The 23127-nt window shown below is 44.5% G+C and overlaps 1 protein-coding gene across 1 annotated transcript in view; it reads right to left on the bottom strand.

Annotated features, from left to right (window-relative positions):
* kcnj3a (potassium inwardly rectifying channel subfamily J member 3a) overlaps nt 1–12485 on the bottom strand; it is a 43415-nt gene extending 30930 nt beyond the window's left edge. Inside the window, exons 1-2 of the mRNA XM_063214532.1 lie at nt 11808–12485; nt 11025–11241 (exon numbers count right to left, since the gene is read on the bottom strand). Of these exons, the coding sequence (XP_063070602.1) occupies nt 11025–11241; nt 11808–12485 (895 nt within the window). The remainder of the gene's footprint in view (nt 1–11024; nt 11242–11807) is intronic.
* Between the last annotated feature and the right edge of the window lie 10642 nt (nt 12486–23127).

Here is a 23127-nt window from a genome sequence, read left to right as displayed (position 1 = left end):
GAAAAAATCCTTTGAATTCATTCCAGTACAGAGTACTGTATATAGAATCCTTCCACCCACACAATTCTTGGCTGAAAATAACACACACAGACTCTCTGTCTTCCTCATACATAATAAGGAAAAACAATGGTTAGACAGATCAGTCCCAACAAAAAAAGACAACAGATACAAGCCAATAATGATGAGATAACATTTTCTCTCCAGTAAGTACCTTGAGAAACCCAGTGCACCTAGAAAGAAAATGTAGTCGTTTTACTGAGTCTTAAACAAGCAGGAGGTGGAGGTAGTCTGTCTTGTCTCTATACTCTATTAGCGCCACAAATCCACCTCTGGCTACATCGGAGAGCTACACCACCGTCTGTGTTTTCACAGGAAAAACAGGTAATGCTAATTCAACACAGGGGAGTCAATTTAACATCTTCTAGAGTGTAATTTGTCCCAAAATACTCTGGGAGTGTTGAATTTCTTTGCACTGCACGTTTGACTTGTGTTTACTCCTCGATGATGTAGCGGGCTATAGTCTATCCCCTGCCTCCACTTGCCTGATTCTTTATGGATTGTGCACAGTGGGGGGACGAGAGAAGAAGGGTGCATTGCAAAATGTGACCTCGCGTCCTCCACTTGTGCTTGTGGCCTCACATTTTGCTGATGCCCCGCATCCGTGGAGAAAACATTTAAGTTTCCCCGCTGTCAGCCTATCCAAAACAATTTTTGGGAGACTATGCTTCATTCACCATCCAGTTTGCAAATGAGAAAATGTACTTTACAATTGAACTTTTGTGAGATATCGAAATATAATGCTGTTGTCAGTGATGTCATCACGGCATATTACTTCCTGGTATGAGGCCACAAGCACAAGTGGAGGATGCAAGGTCACACATTGGAACGCATACGAAGAGTGGCAGCCCCCTGAGCGCATCAGTTCCAGCGGATAACCCAGACCTCCTCGCTTTCTTCTCAACAAGTTTTTTGAGAGCGCCCCGTCTTTTTTGGTCACGCCTCTGTAAACATGCAATCAAACGAAAACAAGTTCTGAGGAGCCGCTCAGCTAGTATACGATTCGGTATGTTTGTCGTGTCAGCACTTTGTCAAACAAAATTAACGGAGGGGGACACACTCACTCCATGGCGAATGAATGGCTACGGAGTGCATATTGGAATCAAACATTCATGGTACTTCTGCTGCATAATTACTTCAAAAAGAGAGAGAGAGAGAGAGAGAGAGAGAGAGAGAGAGAGAGAGAGAGAGAGAGTGAGAGAGAAAGAGAGGGAGAGAGAGAGAGATGTAGTATACATGAGAGGATGGAATGGAGGGAGGGAGAGAAAAATAAAAAGAATGCCGATGCGGAGTTATGCAAATGATCAAATTTGCAACACTCCAGCTGCATTCACAGAACTACTCCATTTCCAAAGACAGGTCACCGGGACCAGTTCCCCTCCGCAAAAGTTTACTTTTCTGCTGACGTGCAAACACGTTCAAAACACACACACACACACACACAGTGCAGACACACACACACACACACACACACACACACAGTGCGGACACACACACACACACACACACACACACACACACACACACACACACACACACACACACACACACACACACACACACACCACACACACACACACACACACACACACCACACACACACACACACACACACACACAACCACACACACACACACACACACACACACACACACACACACACACACACACACACACACACACACACACACACACACACACACACACACACACACACACACACACACACACACACACACACACACACACACAATGCAGACACACACACACACACACACACACACACACACACACACACACACACACACAGTGCAGACACACACACACACACACACACACACACACACACACACACACACACACACACACACACACACACACACACACACACACACACACACACACACACACACACACACACAAACACTCGACAATGGACTGCCGTCCACATGAATAGTATCAAAAGACTCCCCAAGCTGGGCTGGTATGGTGAAGGTGCTGAAGCTTTTTGCCTCACTGATAAAAGTGGTTCAGAGTGACAAAACATCTCAGATGGCTGTGCTGAGTGTGTATTTCTTCGCTCACATTGCTGCTGACAAACTCAGTATGTCTCAGTATGTCCATCACATTGACACAAATACCCGGCTTTCCTTCGCAAGAATGAAAAAAAAGAAAAGTAAAGTATAGAGCAGTGATTCTCAAACTGTGGGCTGGGGCCCACTGGTGGGCCCTGAAGGTATTCCAAGTGGGCCTTAAATCATTTTCTAAAAATCAAAATAACATTTTTGTGTGTGTTGCTGTTGATTCATTTGAGTTTTATTGTTTATCGGATCATAGATCGGGCCCCGAACATTTGTTAAAATTTCAGGTGGGCCTCAAGTTGGAAAAGGTTGAGAACCCCTGGTATAGAGTAAAGAAAAAAGAGTGATAAGTGGATCACACTGCTGGGAGCGCGAGCGGGGATGAGACTATGGCACACAACTGCATGATAGATAGATGCATATAATTGCCGTGCCATTCAAAAGTCGGGTGGAGCTCAATTGCTACGCAAGTAATTTAACTTCCGAAAATGAGCAGCGATCGCAATCTCGCCACGCCAATTCAATAACGTTGGAATGTATAGCTGAACGGCTCTTGTGACCTGCAAAAATAATTTAGCTGGGCTTGTGGCTGCTGATGAAGCTTCCCATCTCATCTCTACAGCATGTAAATGCGTCTGGACAGGACCGCTGGCAGCTTTGGCTGGGCCCAGGACAAATTCATCCAAAAGGGCCCCCTACCCAATATATACCATGTAATGGGGACCCAATTTTGGGCCCCCTATCTCCTGGGACACAGGACAACATACCCCTTTGTCCCCCCTGTCGGTGGGCCTGAGTCTGGACGACAGACCCTTCCTGTGTAGCCCCATGACCCCTTAAGACACGGCATTATAAACTAGTTGTAACTAGAATGGCAATGACCAAGTTGTATTGTATTACTAAAGGCCCCGTGCACTGTCATAGTAGTGTAGTACTATAGTAGTAAACTTTCAATGTCTATTACAGCGTGCCACAGGAGGGACGGCGTGCCGCATGCATTAAGGGGCTACTGCACGCCATACCTCCTGTGGCACCCTGTAATAGGCATTGAAAAGTTAACTACCGTAGCACTACACGGTAACACTTTATTTTAGGGATACATCTATTAGCACTAATACATACAATGTTAATGCCTGCATAAGTAACTTGTAAGGCATGTACTAAGCAAATGCTAAGGCCTACTAGGTCCTTACTAAGGTTAAATTGGTAATAAATCCCTTATTGTGCATGAACAAGACATTTGCGAACACATGCCTAACAAATATTAGATTTTGCTTTGTACATGCCTTACATGTTAATTATACAGGAACATTGTATGTATTAGTGCTAATAGATGTATCCCTAAAATAAATTGTTACCCACTACACTACTATGACATAGCACAGGGCCTTCAGTAAAGCACTACAAATTGGTCATTGCCATCCTGGTAACAGCAAATTTATAATGCCGTGTCTTAACGGGTTAAGAGCATGGTTACAGTGCATGCACACTTTCCTCATAGACAGAAAAACAACGTCGCGGGAGATGTCTGAAATTGTGATGTGAACTCAGGGAAGACAACAGTGTGTGGGCCATAGTGGTCAGTCATCCCGGGCCCGACCATGGAGGGGGAGGGGGCAGAATTGGGTCCCAATTACAATGTATTGAGTAAGTGGGCCTTTCAGATAACTTTGTCCCGGGCCCTGCCAACGCTGTCCGCTTCCCTGCAGTGCACCAATGAATTGCACATACTGGCTCCCTCAGAGGCAGCGTGAAAAATGACTTCGCCGGCTGCTCTGAAGATGATTCAGGAGACCTTCGCCTTTGTGTTGAAAATGGTCTCTGGGGAAATGACCCACACACACTCCATGCTGACAGGCACCTCGGGATCCTCCGCGACCACACACAAGAGCTGGGGCCTCAGGATTTGCACCTTGGTATTGTCGTAGTAGTTACCTAGTTGCCAAGCAGCAACCTACACCTGTGTTCAGTCAGCCAAACAGACAGGCCAAAGGCAGCACAGAAAACTGTGATCTCTGTTAAATAAGGTTCCAAATGAAAAATTGTAAAAATTTCCCAGTTGAGCTTTCACTTTCATGCATTGATGTATACAAAGCCCAGCACCATGGACAGAGCCACTCCACTAAAGCCACTCCACTAAAGCAAAGTAACACACCAAACATTGTAAAAAGTGGACCTTAATAGCCCATTGCACTTGGACTCTGAATAACTGCACTTTACCATTGTACTCTATTTGAGAATGAGGGGGTTTTGTCTTGTCCTGTGTCATTCTTCTTTTTGTTCCGAGGGGTGGGGGTGGCGGGGTGTTTGTTTGTTGTGTGTTTCTGTTTTTGTAACTGTATCAGACACACTGTCAATGGCACAGAACACTTTTCTGCAAAGACAATGAATGACCTATCTAGTGTTAATTGAACACCAAGAGAGCTTCATACTAACAGTGTTGGCCAAACTCCCCAAGTGTTGGCATTAACCCATGCACAATTTACTGTGTGTTAGGGCTTAGCTGATCCACAGCTTCCAGATTCCCAACCAGGGGTACACATACCTACATATGTGCTGACATACATAGCTAATAAAATGCAAAGCTAGCCACTACATGTATATCTAAAATATCTGTTTGACCCTGCATGAACTATTGGGATAATAGAGGTAGACTAGTGTATTTTACCATCTATGAGACCATATATGAGACATTTTAGGGCAGTCATGGGTAAGCGGTTAGGGCGTCAGACTTAAAGGAGTAGGAAGGAGTAATCAACCAGTGCTCTCCCCCATTCTCCTCCATGACTGAGGTACCCTTAGCATGGTACCGTGCCAGAGTCCTGCACCGGGTCGGGTACCCACGGGTACCCACGGGTACGGGTAAATAGTTGCCCAAATGGGTGGGGTTTTAACGTTCCGAAATTTCACGGGTGGGTATGCGGGCGGGTAGGTTAAAATACGGGTGGGTAGCTCAGGTAGCACGTCAATCAAAATGGTCATAGTACTAGGAGGCTATTTTCTTTTTTATCTATTTAGATTTAGATTTTTATCTATTTAGATTTATCTATCTATTTTACCTATTTTTGATATCACCGCAGCCGTTATGACATCAGTCACGCAGCGGAAATATGCCTACTTTCGATTTGAAGTATTTTTTCACGGGCACGGGTGGGTAACGGGTAGAATATTAACGGGTTCGGGTGGGTACGGATTTAACTTTGAAATGACCACGGGTTTCAAGGGACACTCCACCCATTTTGCATTAGGCTTTCCATTGCTAGACACCCAGTCATACTTTTGAATGGTCTTGCAAAAATCTCTCAATTCCCCCTGAGATAGGAGAAACCCGCATTCATCTCTTAACACTTCCTGTGTCAATGATGTAAAAATGGTCATTTTGCATCATCGACATAGGAAGTGTAAGAGAGGTGGATTTCTGTTGAGACTACAAGCCTTTTTCCCACCTTTTCAACCCCGCCCATAGGGGGTTGGACCTAATGCTCTAACAGACCTATCACAGATCAGTGTCCCAGTGCTTTTGAAATCACTGGCTCCTGTAAGCAGTGTTGCCAGATTGGGCTGTTTCCCACCCAATTGGGCTGCTTGAGATAGCCGTCTGCGGGTAAAAATGGCATTTTACAGGAAAACTCGCCCAATCTTTCCCATCGACATCAATAGAATTGGGCGGGATTTAGTGCTTCCAGGTGGGTTTTGAGCATTTTTTGGGCTGGAAATCATTAGCCTCATCTGGCAACACTGCCAGTAAGTCACTGGCATAGCTGGAAAGGAGAAGCTGGACCACACTGCAGCTTAGTTTTCAAGACTTTATTTTTTGCACACACCCGACCAACGTTTCGGTGTTGCTACACCTTCTTCAGAGTCAAATGATAGCAAGAGAGAGACACACATTTCAAGACTTGACATTCACAGGTGATCCCACTTGGTTTGGCTAAATTGGTCTCATCTCATTGCAGGTAATTGACCCCACCCCCCAACACCAGGACAAGATTGCAGACAATTAGACAGAGAGGCTTCGTAGAAAGGCATTTTGGATTCATACTCTAAATTCAGTGGAGCCTCAGGGCATAAATGAGGAACACAATATGTCTTGCTCTCTGTATCAAATTGTTCCAGCATCGCGGCTGTGGTCTTCTAATAATTGTAGCTGTGGTTTTATTGACAATGTTCTTTGTGTATTGTTTTTTTCACTTTTTAATTTTGTTTTGAGAAGTTGGCAAGCTGTCTATTTGTCTACAATTTTGTCCTGGTGTTGGGGGGTGGGGTCAATTACCTGCAATGAGATCAGACCAATTTAGCCAAACCAAGTAGGATCACCTGTGAATGTCAAGTCTTGAAATGTGTGTCTCTCTCTTGCTATCATTTGACTCTGAAGAAGGTGTAGCAACACAGAAACGTTGGTCGCGTGTGTGCACAAAATAAAGTCTTGAAAACTAAGCTGCAGTGTGCTCCAGCTTCTCCTTTCCAGTGATGTCTGTCCCACTGTGATGCACCTGCAAGCAGGGTTGCCAGATGAGGCTGATGATTTCCAGCCCAAAAAATGCTCAAAACCAGCCTAGAAGCTCAAAATCCCGCCCAATTCTATTGATTTCTATGTCTAAAATTGGGCGGGTTTTTCTGCTAAATACCATTTTTACCCGCACACCACCATCCTAAGCAGCCCAATTGGGCGGGAAACAGCCCAATCTGGCAACACTGCCTGCAAGCTGAGGGAGGGATGATGCATAGAGTCCCAAATAACTGGGTGTGGCCTGTGGAACTTGAGCATCACAGTGCATTATGGGGATTGTTGTCACAAATCCACAAGCACTAAAAAGTCATTTTCTGCCTTTTCTTGGCCAAGAAGGCACCAAATTAGAAATGTATGTTACTATTCTACTATAAATATGACCCACTTTCAGTAACATATTCATGTCTCCACCGGTGGAATGCCCCTTTAAGGGTGGGTGGGTAATGCACTGCACGGGCATGGGTGGGTCCGGGTATAAAAAAATGAACCCGTGCAGGACTCTGTACCGTGCCGCCTCACTGCTCCCTTTCGGGTGCCGTTGGGGGCTGCTCCCTTGCACGGATGAGGCAGAAATGCAATTGTGTTGAGTGCAGTGCGCACTTGTGTGCTGTGGAGTGCTGTGTCACAATGAAAATGGGAGTTGGAGTTTCCCAGTTGGGCTTTCACTTTCATTTCACTTGCACACATGAACCCCAGCACCATGGACAGCGCCACTCCACTATAGCCACTACACAGGCAAAATTACACACCCAACAGCTCAGCCAGCTCAGCAAGGTTTCCCACTCCAGTGATTCTCAAGCAGAGGTATGCATACCACAAGGCGCACGCAGAGCACACACTACAGGGGGTTCATATAAACATGTAATAATAACATAAGTATGAACATCAATCACATAGTGCTAGAGAAAGAGATTAACAGCAGGTGAGAGTGAGGGCTTACTCCTCATGGTATGACAAAAGGGAGGGCTGATCAGCCGAAAGTTGAAAAATTGCAGAATTGTGACAAGATGCAATGTTGAAAAAATGCATCTGTTTTGTCGAGAACAAGTAGGTAGACATCCTTAGTTATCCTCAGTTCCTAGCTTATAATTACGGCACTGTCTACGTGAATTTTCATGGGGGTGGGGTTGCAAGTTGTAGCCTAGGTGCCTCAGGCCATCTTAATCCGGCCCTGATTGTCCAGCACCAACTTGCACTTGTGTTTGGTCAGACAGACAGACAGACAGACAGACAGACAGACAGACAGACAGACAGACAGACAGACAGACAGACAGACAGACAGACAGACAGACAGACAGACAGACAGGGCCAACGGTTGACAGGGCTACTATACTGACCCTCAGTAGCACTGTGCCATAGTGCCCACACAGCTCATCCAGGCTTGGTCTCATGCTTTAGTGTCAGTCATCCACCAGCTGTGATCTGTAGGCCGGCATGACTGACTGAGGAGAAATACAAGTGTTGAAATTGGCCCTGGGCTGGAAACATCTACAAAGGGGTCCGGATGCCAGTTAATGGGAGATTTTCCGCACGACGTGTGAGAAACATTAATTCCGAGACCTCCCGCTTTGAACGGGCATTTTGATCTCCGCTTGTAAAGCCGCGTCCTTTCCGATTCAGATATTATGAACCTGTAAAAAGGCGCTGCCACTTTGAAGAACCCAGGGCACCTCGGATGCTGTCCTAACCTTTTCCGCCTCTCATCATGCCAGCCTTGAGCCCCTGGCTTCACGGTAGTGAGAGCCCCACAACTCCCCCTTCCCCCTCCCTTTCCTAAGCTGTCCTCCACCCCATCAAAAGGCAAATGTCATATTACATCTAGCCAGCTTCACGCCTGTCTTTATAAGAGGAGCCGGAAATATACAGCCTTTCCCTTATAGACACTGAATGCACTGTCTACTAAGACTTGCCAGGGTTTCGCTTTGGGTTTCTAAATAAATCCAAGTTTAGCTGTTCTGTTCAGCTTGAAAATCATGAATGCTCGAGGAAAAAAAAAAGAAACGAAGGGAAGGTTGCTATGGAAACAGAGTTACAATGACCAGAAACGAAGTCTTGGGACCCAGACTGGAACATTATACTGTTCATGTGCCACCAGCAGGCTCAGGCTCTCTGCTCCTTACACACACACACACACACACACACACACACACACACACACACACACACACACACACACACACACACACACACACACACACACACACACACACATGCATACACACACGCACACGCACGCACACGCACGTGCACGCACACACGCGAACACACACACACGCACGCGCGCACACATACCCACACACACACACACACACGCACGTACGCACGCACACGTACACACACACACACGCACGCAGACACACACACACGCACACACACACACACACACACACACACGCATGCACGCACACACACACACACACAGGGTTTCAAAGTTATAATGGACAAATGGAAAATGGTGTTGAGAATAATGGTGCTTTTGGTATCAAAAACATACATTACATCATCATTATCAATGTCATCAATGACAGATGCAAGACACACTCATTATTGTTTGGGAAATACACATTCTTATACAGCATTCGACAATATATCCAGTATTTAAGCTGTTTGAGAAATATCCACGGCAACATGCACAGTATGTGTCAATAATGATGTAATGGGTGTTTTTCTTCTAATAATCTTGCAATAAATAAATTACACTCTTATCGTCAATGCCTTTTTCATGCCGACGTGACCGTCCACTCTCTCACTTGCTAGATAGTGTGTACAGGTCCGTGACGTGCGGTCAGGTTTATGGCTGGTGAGGCACTTTTCCAATATCAGATTTTCAAATATATAAAACTACAGCTACAGTATTAGTAAATATTTGCCAAATAGGCCTACCGATAAGTTTCATAGCTTTCTTAACATAAGGTAGGCCTACATATTAAAACATGCTGCATTTCAGTAGAGAAAATGCTATTAGATCTCTCTCTCACACTCACGCTCACACACACAGGTCCTATGTTTCATGAAAAAACAAAGGTATTCACTTTGCTGCTGTGGCGCAGCACACTATACTATTAATAACAACCGCACCATATATGGGCAACAGTGTCCATGGTGACCCAGGTTTGAGTCCAGCTCTACTGGACAGTCTACTCTACTTTCCTGTCTACTTCCAAACTGCCCTATTCTAATGAAAACAAACATGCCCAAAAATATATATTTAAAAAATAAAGCAAAGACAAAAAAAACCCACAAAGTATTCAACAAGTCGAACGTGCTTGACTCCAGAAGAGAAGTCACCTAACACATTATTCTGATGTTATTCTAAGGGTACATTCAGGAAACTGTGAGCCTATATTTTTAATGTTCATCAACTCCTCCTAAGTGGGTTACCTATCCCTGGCAAGGTGAACATCTCCCTGTTGTTTATGTTGTGCTTATTTTTTTGCGCAACAACCTGGTGTCATGTTCTGCAGTCCTATGTCTTCTCTGCTCCAAAGATGGTCATAAACTGTTCCTCTGCAAGGAAGTATTTTGCTTTGTTGTTTTGAAGGATGTGTTTTGTTTTGTTGTCTGGAAGGATGTATATTGTTTTCGCATTGTTTGTTGCTGTGGTCTTATACAGACAGATTTTGAGCCAATGCCCATGTGGCATTTGAAGATACTGACGAAAGATGCACAGTTAAGATCAAAATGCAAAGGTATCCACTATATCTAAAATATCAGCTTCACCATGCACTATTGGGATAATAGTGGTACCTTAGTGTCTTTTATCTATGAGATGTATTTTGATGTATTTTACTTTTTAAATGTAGCCTAAAGTTAACAGTAGGATTGTCATGGGTAAGCGGTTAGGGCGTCAGACTTGCAACCCAAAGGTTGCCGGTTCGACTGCTGACCTGCCAGGTTGGTTGGTGGAGTAACTACCCAGTGCTCTACCCCATTCTCCCCCATGACTGAGGTACACTGAGCATGGTACAGTCCTGCCGCACTGCCCCCTTTTGGGCACCATTGGGGGCTGCCACTTGCACGGGTGTGGCATCAATGCAATTTCGTTATGTGCAGTGTGCATTTGTGTGCGGTGGAGTGCTGTATCACAATGACAATGGGAGTTGGATTTTCCCAGTTGAGCGTTGAGTTTCCCAGTTGTGCTTTACGAACCCCAGCATCAGGATCAGCACCATGGACAGCACCATGGACAGCGCCACGCCATGGTAGCCACTCCATAAGCAAACTTCAGCACCACAATGGTAAATAAACAGGCCTACTTTTACGTTCAGTCTTTGGTTGTGTAATTACCTAAATTAGTCCACCCCGGTGTATAAGTGACTTGAAGTTGTCGTTTTGGAACACAACAGTATCTAAGATACAAAAAAACCCCGACTTACCTGTGGTTTCCACAATGCCCTCCAATATCACAACAATTTCAAACTGCTCCGTTTGCATGGATCTCTGGGAGAGTTCGTAGAAAGGACTTTTGGTATCGATCACGTGACAGATGGTGAGCGGTGAGACGAGGAAGAGTTGGTCCGCCCCGGTGCTGAAGCCCACGTCTAACTCTAACTGATCCAGCGGAAGAAACTCGCCTTCGGGCGTCTGCCGAGACTAGGGAAGCGTACAGACACATGGGTGAGATATCGGTTGGGAAAACTTGCAACTCAGTGAACTGTGATGACAAGCTTTTCGCATTTGTAGGCAATCACAATAATCAGGCAATCATTGGGGTGGGTGGGCGCATCGAATTAATTGCATGCATAGCACGAAGAGATAGCACAGAGTAGACTAGCTACTGACAAGTTTCCAAAGTTTTCTTTGGGTGAGAGTGAAGAGAGCGCGCGCGCATACATGCGCACGTCTTTCAGCACTCGGTTGTAGGTCAGTGCAGGAAGTTGTACTTTTCCAATTGTGCCCCTTTAGTTGACTTTGTAACTGTTAAGGGTTAACTGTAACCTACATGGTGTATGAAATTCAGTTCATAGGTCTACTGATTCACGTTAAGATATTCACTTAGAATGCAATGGGGACAAACACAAAAAACGGTTGTGAAGAGCGAAATTCAATTTGTGTAACTTGATGTTTCCAAAGGGCCAAAGTATAAATCAGCTCATTAGAGGGCTGCAATTTAATTTAAAACAACTTTGCATATTTCGATATGTGGATTATAGACTTACTTTGAGCAATTTGCAGCGTATCTGTGCCGAGACCATGTGGCTGTTGCGCAGGTTACCGACTCTGAACATCAGAGTGAGTTTTCCATCCCTCATAGAAATGGCCGCGTGCTCACTGAACATCAGTGTCTCGGCTCTCTTCTTTGGCTGAGACATCTTTATGAACATGCAGCCGATTAAAAACGCATCGACAATCGATCCGAGAATGGACTGAAAGAGAAAGAGTATGATTCCCTCAGGACATTTATCTGTAATGTACCTATAGCCATATCCTATAGTGGCCTCAGTCTCAATGAAGAAAAGGAACGCAGAGGGAAAGTTATACACATTGGCGACACATGGCGTGTACTTGTCATCGTGAGCTCTGTTCAGGTCTCCTCTTATGTAGGCGATAACCCACCACATGGAAGCCATGAACAACCAAGCCACGGTGTAAGTCAGGATGAAAATGAACAAATTCCATCGCCATTTCAGATCCACCAAGGTGGTGAAGAGGTCTGAGAGATATCTGCTGGTTTCTCCGCCGAGGTTTCCATGCTGGACGTTACATCGCCCGTTCTTGTCCACAAAGCGCTGCCTCTTCCGTTTCTTCTCTGGGGCTGGCTGGTTAAAGCCCGAGCCGCTGGATGAGGTGGTCACTACCTGGTAATCGTCCCCAAATTTCTTCCGAAGTGCAGACATACTATGACGGCAACGGAAGAAATGAAATAAATCTCCGAGATCAATATCTGCAGTCCACTTAATTGGGCCACAGAGCGTTTAATTGTGTTCGCTGCAATTGTTTTTTTTCTGTTATGCGCAATTTCTGTCAGTCAAGAGAATCCGAAAAATGGTATAGCCAAACCGCCAGCTATATGTTTGCTTTGCCACAAGTGATAGCCTTACCGAGACATGGCAGAAAAAATATCACGGAATAAACAATGCAGGGAAATGTTGAGACAAAGGTAAATTGTAGCTTGTGGAGACACCAGGAGCAAGTCAGTGAGAGACGCAATTTAAGAGAGTTTGTGATCAATACGCTACTGTATATTCCATGGTGCGATGCTCATTTCTTATCCTGTGCGGCGCGGGTACGCATTCAGAGAGAAGTCCAGATTCCGAGTTTAAAGTTGCAGGTGTTTCAGCACTCCATATATCCAATGTAGGCGCCGCGTAGTAATTGGACAATTACTAAAATCCGATTAAACTGAGCGCGCGCTGTTTCTCAAAAGGTCCATACATGTTTGGGAAAAAAGAAACCGTTGATGTCGGACTCAGTTTACAAACCTCCTGCTGCTTTGTCTTCACTGCATGAGAACACAGGATATGCATACAGTTAAAACCACCGTGAAGAGAGAAAAATGGGCTTTGGTTAAAATTTGTTACTGTCCAATTGATTCCAAGAGTTCCCCTCTGCGTCAAGTCGGACCAAATCCCCCTTTTTTGCCGGCTTTGATGTTCTCGCAGGGAAGATGTGACATGGAAAGGAGGTATTAGAAACTGCTGCTGTGTTCCCCCATAGGGCTCCTCTTCATGCGCACTGTGCGCTTCATACAAAGATGCTGTCTGTGGATCGCGTCGAAGCCTACCTACTGGGACTATTTGCTGGGGAAGGGGGTGGGATACAGTTTGAGACCAGGGGGGTGGAGTGGATGGTGACAAGTCAACATTCTGTTTTTTTCTATTTTAGCTGTTCATAGACATCTGACGAGTTACCTACTCTGTCTATATATCCACACATGAACCATGTTTTGGTTCCTAAGCGACTCAGTCGAGAGTGCAATCAATACAGTTGGCAACAGAAGACAAGACCATCCCATTCTTTTTTTTAATTTGTCATGTATCAGAGTAAAGCTGTCCCCTTTTGTCCAACATTTTATGCCTTTACTACTCTGAAATTACAAGTGACATGTCAACTGTCAAAGCAGCACTCATTCAACTGCTGTTTTTTTATTATTATTTAATCTGTTGTTTTTATGCCCGTGTCTGTTTGCCTTGACAAAAGGAAGAATGGACGATTTCAGTGAGTGTAATAATACGACAGGCTTTGGTTCATCCTCTGGAACTGAATAATAGGCCAGTCAGAGTGTCCCATTTTATAATGTGAGAGTATTCCCAGATATCTACCCTTCCTCTAGGCTATACTAAAGCACCCATTTGTGGGTTGGATCCAATCATTCATCTCAAACCAGGTGTAACCGCCACGCCACCACACAGGGGTACAATTCGCACACCATCAGGCACTTAACATGTCAAAGGTGATGGACATTGTTTGAAAGCCCAAATCATTTCCCAATCTTTTTTTCATCCACAGTTGGAAATGTAATGACACTTAATCAGGGACCAGTGGCATGAGTAATTGTGACTGTTTTCATATTCAAAACGGTTTGAGTGCAACGCTCTTGATTTCCAACACAGAATAACACGCTACTCTCTGCCTGAAAATTATTATTGTTCCTCGTATTTTTTTCACCACTTGCCAAGAGTGGTACTGCTCTCCTCTCCCGCACTATGATTCATCAGAATACCCAACTGTTAAGCAAGCTGAGAAATGTCACCGAGTGAGCGAGTGAGCGAGTGAGCAGCGGAGTTGGTGGTGGTGGTTTTCAAGCATGCTAGTCACACATGCTAGCAGGCCAAAAGCCAGAAAGAGCAAGAGCGGGACCCTGTGAGTGTGACTGGCCAGGCTGAGGGTGATTGATATATCCACGCTTCCCCCATTGCTCTACCGTCACATGTGCTAGCAGCCATTACTCTGCCTCTGGTCACTGCCCTCTTGCCCCGATTTCCCCCACTTTTACCCTTTGATTGCTTTCTTCCCTCCCCCCCTGCAGGGTGATATTGTTCATAACCTTCACTGAGTAATGGGTTTAGACTGGACACCATCTCCACCACATCACCACCACCACCCCCACTATCACCCCACATGGTCTGGTACTTATTTCAAAGTGTCTTCCGGAGCTTGCAGCAGAGGGAATAGGCGTGCACAACATGGATGCTATGATGTGAAATATGGCCCTTAGCGTGTGAAAGATTGGCTTTGCACTGGTCCAGATCTCGTCCAACCATTCGTTCTTCATGGCTCCCTGTCTGTCAGCCCAAGGGGAATCTTCTCTGTCTGGCTTGGAAAGGTATATTTGCTGGTAGCCTCTCTCTCTATCTCTATCTCTCTCTCTCTCTCTCTCTCTCTCTCTCTCTCTCTCTCTCTCTGTCTCTCTCTCTCTCTGTGATAGTGTTCGAGATACTGCAACGTAGCCCCATGTGCACGGGTAGGTAAAGATAGCCAAGGATAATGGTTCATATTTCTGAACATGTCATGGCTTTTGAGAAGATAATTATTCCGATTCAAAAAGCTGTTCCTCGAGGGTTTGGGTATTGGATGCCCTCTCCATGCCAAGAAGCTACTATTTAAAAATAACACCATTGTAAAAGGTTCATGAATTCGCTTCATAGCTCACCTGCTGCAGTCATTTTTTCTTCCAGGCAATTTGATCTTTTAAGTGGGTCCCGGAAGATCAATATATCTGTTGGTGGGGCTAAATGGGCTAAAAACTCCTCATATTCTCAAGCGGCCCCCTCTAAAGCCTCATCCTCATTCAGCCGCCGCTGTTCTCTCGTAACCTTTCACCTTTCACCTCTGACATGACATTCATCAGGCGGAGGCAAACTAAAAGAGTGTCAGTGGACTGCGCTCGTTGCCAGGTGTGCATAGGAATCGGGAGGAATACTGGATGAGAAAATTGCTATAACGATCCCCCCCCCCCTTCTCTCTCTCTCTCTCTCTCTCTCTCTCTCTCTCTCTCTCTCTCTCTCTCTCTCTCTCCTTCATTTTCTCTCAATTCTTTTCTCAGGTGCTCCACTGTCTCCAATCTCCAATTACAAGCATCCGGATTCATTGCTTTGTTCAACTTCCTTCCTGCAGTAGGAGCGAGCCTACTCTTCTCTTAGCTGCCACAAGCCTTGATTTACAGCCAGGTAAAAGAAAGAAAGAAAGAAAGAAAGAAAGAAAGAAAGAAAGAGAAGGAAAAAAAATGGAACAATTGAGCTCTGGGCACAATGGCGGCCGTCAGTGGGCTCTTTTTTTTCTAATGAGTCTGAGGTGAGGGAGGTCATGAAGCCAGCGTTCGTGTCCCTCATTAGGCGGACGCGGCCAGCTCTCATGTTGTCCACCAGTGCTAACTTAATGGGCTTTAGCAAAAAAAAAAGAAAAACATTGAGAGGGGGGGAAGTTGTACAGTACTGTGTGGAGGTGGCCAGGCGATAGTGAGTGCAGTCTCTCCATAGTGCCTTAGTTAGCACTGTATTGGATTTCGCGACAGTACTGAGTCAGGCAACTCTCCCAGGTCTTTGATTCCCCATTGTTTCATAGTTTTTTTCTGTGGCAGTTAATTAATGAGCTGACAGTTGAATACCGATCTAATGGGTTTACAGTTTAGAGGCTCAGTGCCCACTCACAGTGAAGGAAACAAACCAATGCCTATCAAGAGTGCCAAGACACATCAAGTCAAAGCTGTTGTCCATCGTTATTTCCACTGGGGATAGGGTGTGCGCTGAAATATTGTGCCAATTCACAGGTGAAGGTAAAGCTGGCGTCGGCGCCTCAGTCTGTCATGGAGAGTTTTTGCTCTGTGCGTAATTCCCAAAAAGTATTACAGGAAAAAAGGAGTCGCACATAGGAGCTGGATGCAACTCAGGAAAAAAACTCCGGAAAAAAAAAGCCGAAAATATAACAGCTGAAGACTTTGGCTTTTACGTATCTGAAATTTCGTCTTTTATCTTTTTTCTGATTTTTTTTTTTCAATACAGTTTTTCCTGAATTTCATCCAGTTCCTGTGTGCGACTCCTTTTCTCCTCTCTGTGTAGCCAATTCACACACATGCACACACGCACGCACACATGCACCCACCCACGCACGTACGCACGCACGCACGCACGCACGCACGCACGCACGCACGCACGCAAGCAGGCACGCACACAGACACGCACGCAAGCATGTATGCACGCACGCGCACGTGCATACATTGGCACGCACGCACGCATGTATGCACACATGCACGCACGCAAGCAGGCACGCACACAGGCACGCACGCACGCATGTATGCACACATGCATGCACGCGCACGTACATACATTGTGCGTCCCTGGCCAAGCTGCCTGCACTGTACATGTAGTAAGAGAAGATGAGTTACACAGGAGAGTGACAGGCCCTCCCCATCCATATGTACCCACGTGTCAATTGCTCCAATACAATGTAATGGCAAAATTACTGTTATTGCTGCCAGGCTATGACAGTCTCAATGAATGCCATGTGGCATGCGCTTGTCACTAGTATCATCACGAACTGGAATGCGGAATCGCAAGAAAGAGAGCAGAGAGCGTCATCCTGTCATACTGTCTTCCCCCTTTTCTCTTTTTCTCATCCGCCACATTTTCCTCCCGCTTGCTCACCGGGGTCACTCATGGCGCTCTCTCACTCCGTTTTAAGATCATTTTGAGGATGACAGAAGGCGGCTCTTCCAGGGCTGGACTGGCCGTCTGGTATAACCTTTCCCAGTGGGCCCTGCACCATCGCGGGCCGGGCCCCTATTTTCACCGGTTCTGCGCCGCTTATTATGTGGGGCTTCTTTAGGCCAAAAGTGCCTGGGGCCATGTTTCTCCGCCAGTCCAGCCCTGTGCTCTTCCCAGGGTCGGCCTGGGACAAAAAAAAAACCTGCTCCTCACACAGCCCATTATGATTGGCTCAGTGCAGTGCCTGTATTTAAGATGGACCATTCTGTCAGGGAAAAAGCACAAGCAACAACAGCCTCCGCCCATGACAACTGATATGCTATCCCTATATGCCAGATTACCAGTCCATCCCCTGACTCTTCCACTGTTAGACTCTCGTTAGTGTCAAATGAAGTCAAAAGTCAACTACAGTCAGATCTTGATCTTTTTTTCAGTATGCACAGTGACATATGGTACAGACTATCAAACTATTTATGGCAAGCCCGAGGCAAGAGTAGTGACATACGTAGGACACTGCCATGACTCGCGTGGGGGGAAGCAATTGCTTTAATTGCCGTTTGCTCACTTACTCACAGATCAACAGTATGGGATATTTCACCTCTCTCTTGTGGAGACACGTCAATGAACATGTTTCAATTGTTTGTAACACTTATGTGCGTTGTGCCCTGAGGAAGGTCATTGAGCGAAAGCTTTGCCATTCCAAGATTTTAAGTGTGCAGACATTTTTGCTTCAATTGACATGTCAATAAAGACATTATTGGCAGATTCGCTCTGTCACTTTGTTTTTCACACAGCTTACTGAATTATCATGGTGATCTTATTTGTGTCCTCCGTCCTATACGAGGAGAAGACCAGGGGAAAGGGAAAAAATGAGCAGGCAGGCAGGAAAGCTGAGCAATATTTATTTCTCTTCAATTTTCGCTGGACAACAGCAGCGATACAGAGACGGTATCAATTTTCTCCCACAAATCTGATCAAAATCCGATGATGATAACATCCCACATTGTTTTGAGAGATTGCTGTTGACGTTCTGGTGTTTGTGTGTGTGTGTGTGTGTGTGTGTGTGTGTGTGTGTGTGTGTGTGTGTGTGTGTGTGTGTGTGTGTGTGTGTGTGTGTGTGTGTGTGTGTGTGTGTGTGTGTGTGTGTGTGTGTGTAGAGTGGGGAATTGCGCTTATCTCTAACAAATCCAGGGAGGGTAGATGCCATACTCGGTACATTTTTGTGTTAATTCGACACATACAGAGTAAGACTAACCTTGTGAGTGTTAAATTTGACCCTTTAACTATTAAACTAACACTGCACTATTTATTGTGTAGTGTTCTCTCTCTCTCCCTCCCTCTCTCTCTCTCTCTCTCTCTCTCTCTCTCTCTCTCTCTCTCTCTCTGCCTCTCCGTTCCGCCAGCCATTATTCAGTTCGTCCTCAGACACTGATGAAAGGGATTTTGATGTTCTAGTGTAACCCATTTCATGAAAAAAAATAGACCCGCATTGGGCTTTTCTTGGGGACGACGGAAGAAGGGGGGGTGTAGGGTAGGGGGTGAAAAAAATACAACGCTCGAATTGATTTATTAATCTAATCAGGGGGAGACAGAGGAAATGCAATCATTGAGCAGCACTATATTTCTGTCACAATGATGATGGCACTTGAGGTCATTCATGTTGGATTTTAGCCATTTTGTGTCAAACGTTGTAAACCCATTTCCAAATCATTTTCCAAACTTACTATGTGTTGGCTAGAATCCAGCGTGTTCTTTTTAAAGAGTCAGAGAGCATGGTGTCCAATTCTTGATTTCAGCGGGTTTATTTATCCAAAGCATCTGGCATGAAGTTACAAATAATTAAAGCATTTTTGAATTCTGTTCTTCTGTGACCTCACCCTAACAGCAACAGCCTAGGAAAGTTCTGTCTTTCCCTAGTGTATCTGTCTTTTTTGTAGTAGAGTGACCATCCCCCGTCTGTCTCCAAGCTGTGGGGGCTTCCACTAGCCTTAGTCTCACTGCAGGGCCAGCCCCGGGCTGGCCCGGACAAAAGGGGGCTGACGGTGATCTCATCAAAAGGGGGCTAGGTGCTAAAGATGGCCGCCGGGCCAGGTTGTGGGGCTAAGGGCCGATTTCCCTGGCCCGTCGAATTCGATGGGCCAGCAAGCACCGCCGAGGCTCGGAGGCGGGGTCAACCTCTGTGTAATATTGTGGCTGCATGGGGGACTTATCGCTAAATTCTGGGCAAATTATGGTTAAGCATTAGTTTGGGGTGTTTGGCTTTCTTATGGCATAATTTCATAGGATGCAACCTTGGCACTTCTGTTTGTGTTTTTAAAGTTATTTAGTCAACATAACTTTTTTGTTGTTATCGGATCATGGGCACCACTACACTTAAACTTGGGATGTCATAGCTAAGTCATGTCGGCTTTTTTCTGCTTTTAGCCGCCAAACTCTTGTGCCACTATCGTGATTTGGCATGCTTTCCACTGGACACCAATAAAAAGTGTCTCACAAATACTCACACATGACATTTATGTCGGCTTATTTAGCTTTTGCGCTATTATCGCCGAAGGTCTGGTAGGCTATATCGCACGTTTCAGACTGATCGCCAAACAAACAAGCGCTACTTCCTTGTTCTAACCTTCGTCGGTCTACGGACTGTGAGCTCTTCATTAAATAAGTTGCCCGTGCTTTGTTGTTTGATTTATTTACACGAACCGAAGACAACACATGCGCTTGCAAGTTACGACGCTGAAGTTATTTGGACAGTTGAACAGTGGTTCCGAGGTCGAGGAAACATTCCGCTTCGTCCTCGACAAATGAGCCACTTCTTTGTTCCAAACTACTACTGTGGCTGCCAGTGCGATCAAACATGCACGTGATAGGCCTATAAAGATTTAATGTTTCATTTTCATTCTCGTCGAGTCTGTGATGCTAAAAAACAACCGACACGTCTAGTTTACTCTTTGTATTGAAGGCAGTTTCAGCGTGGAATGACATCGCGCAGACCGTGCTTCAAAACAGGGCATAAGAATTAACTGCATCATGGCTGCGTCAAGCTCACTCTGTGGCACAAGTAGGAAGCATAACTGAGCCTTCAGTTGTCGAGCTGCTCGTATTTTCATGCGTCTTTGTCTTCTTAACATGCGCTGCGTCCCATACAGCTTTGCCATGTAATAAAACTGTTCTTGAAAGGCAAGCCATTTTCTTTGCAGTTCTTGTCGTCTTTGTCCGTAGGCTACGAGCCAAACGGCGACCTGCTCCAGCAGAGTTTGCTCCATTTTATTCTCCTCCTTTGTCGTTCTGTTGTTGTCCTTCTGTGATTTGGGGCGAAAGTGGGCTGTGCCCGACTGACGTTTCACAAACAAGGCGTGTACCTGAATGTGCCTGGGGTCGGCTATGAGTCCGATCAGGCAAAAAATGGCCCGGGCCGGCAGCTCCGAGCCGGCCACTCTCCTGAGCCCCGGGCGGCCCCGGGCCGCTGAAGCGCGGCTAATGAGACCAAGGCTAGTGTGTCCAGGTAGACCTAGGCCCCTTGGCCAGACCTCCTGAGGTGTGTCTTGATCACACAGAGAAAGTGGGTTGGATGTGGCTGATAACCCTTCGCAAAATATACAGCATATGATCATGACCCTTATTAAACATTCTCAATGTCAATTTACAAAAATGTATGCCAATATATTTTCAATTCCCTCTCTTGATTCGATTCAACATCGAATCACAAAAAAAATATCTTAGCATGTCCATCTGCCATGTCTTTATCTGAAATGCAATCGAACGGCTATCACTTGGGTTATGGTTGGAGATTCATAGGCCTACCCATAGTAGCCTATAGGTATTGAAATGCAAAAATTCTGTTCAACCCAAAACAACAGTTCAAAAATAAACAACCAAACCTAAAAGAAGAATACAAAACAAGAACTAAAAATGCAGTCAATATATTGTCACCCCTTTTCTCTGGAGTCCCTCTCTTCAACTGAAAAAATATCGTGGCAACATCATAAAAATAGAAATGTTCTTTTTGGCCCCCGAGAGTGTCAGCTATGGTGAAGTGCTTCTCAATAGTATGTTAAACTCTTTAATAGGAATGATAAGCCCAAAGAAAGAAAGAAAGAAAGAAAGAAAGAAGAATAAAAGAAAAATTCAAAATTGTTCCAAAATTGCATTTTCATCGCATCACCCAGAGAGCTATAAAGAAAATCCACAACAAAAACCTGGAATAAAAGAAAATGTTTGCGCACCATTTATCATGTCAGACCCTGCCCAACTTTTATGTCACACTTTCCATGGGTTGAGAAACCATAAAAACGTAAAAACCATAAACCATAAAAAAAACATATGCATTTCTGAAACAACAGCAAAAAATTCAATTTCAGCCCTTTGCCTCTTTACTAATCTAAATTCATAAATCAACTTTCAACTTCCAAAATTATAGTAAGGAAAAAATCTGAATTCTTAGAAGGGGGAATATTACTTCTCTTTGAAAGAAGAAGGGGGGGAATACTTCTCTTAGAAAGCTAAAGATACAGTCAATGACATGTCCCTTATTCATCCACCATTGACAATGAAAATAAACTCTCCCTCTCTTTAATCTGTATGGCACAGCCAAACAGATTAATCTTTAAAATAGTGGAGGTGTGTGCCAAAGTTTATGTAAGTTATCCCTTCAACAAGCAGAGTGCACCCCCTTGTTTCCAACTCTAGGACTTTGTCGTCCCATATCATAGATCGAACCAGCGTAGTTCTTTGTGTCCCGTCATGGACACCCTACAGTACTTTGCTCAATGCCCTGGCAGAGAACCACAGTTCTCCCATCTGACTCCGTATAAATCTCCTTGGATTTCTCAACGTTTGCAACTGCCAGACAATAGAGAGCACGTACTTTACTTCATGACACCTGGTTTCCTCCAAGTTGACCGCTGATTGATCACATGGTTGCACTCTGTTGAGATTCTGTATCAATTTAAACTATGGCACCTCACCGCCTCTGGGTTTTGAGCCCAAATTTTGGAAATAAAATTAGAACTGGGGGATGAACTTAGAAGACGGCAAAGTCTGTACAATAGCTGTTTAATTAAAGTTTCATGTTAAAATGGCATTGTTTATGACTTATCACTGAATATTACTTTTTATAACTTTTTAGTTTTCTTAAAAACCCATATCAATTACCCATATCATAACATACCTAACCAAAGTGAGTTTTCTTGTTTAATAAAAACAAAATGTATAAAGGGAAAATTGGTGAAGTCAACTAAAGAAATAAAGCACTGTTTAAAGTAACCCAAAACGATGAAAATATTGTCATGGAAACTATAAACTAGAAATCCTATGAAGCTTATTTTAATATAGTATCTCTAACTCCTGCATTTTGATGGAACATAACCAAATAAAGTCATATTTTCCTGAAAGAAGAACACGTTGTAACAAGAAAGCCACCTCTCTAAAAAGCTGAAAATGATTCCCTTGTAACCCAAATAGTAAATAAAATGTTGAAAAATATCCATTTGAAACCCAAATAGTAAATAAAAATGTTTCTTACTTCAAAACCAAACTCTTTGTTGACCAAAAAGAGAAAGAAAGACCCATCTGTTTTTTTTTAAGAAAGGAAAACACCGCTTATTAAAAGAAAAATGCTCACAAAGAGGTTCAAATTGATTCATTTGAAAACCAAATCAAGACGTAAAATGAAAGCATTATCAAAACCAACTTGAAGAAACCGAATGAATAAACTCAAATCAATAAATGAAACAACCCAAAAAATGTGTAAAATAAATGTCATGACGTCACTGTAAGTAGGCCTCTGTTAAATTGCCATATTAACCATGTTCTTTTCATTTTTTTTTTAATTCAACCT

This window comes from Engraulis encrasicolus, chromosome 13 (assembly GCF_034702125.1).
Source record: "Engraulis encrasicolus isolate BLACKSEA-1 chromosome 13, IST_EnEncr_1.0, whole genome shotgun sequence".
Classification (NCBI taxonomy): Eukaryota; Metazoa; Chordata; class Actinopteri; order Clupeiformes; family Engraulidae; genus Engraulis; species Engraulis encrasicolus.
Note: the sequence above shows the minus strand (reverse complement) of the source record. Positions and strands in the feature narration are given on the sequence as shown.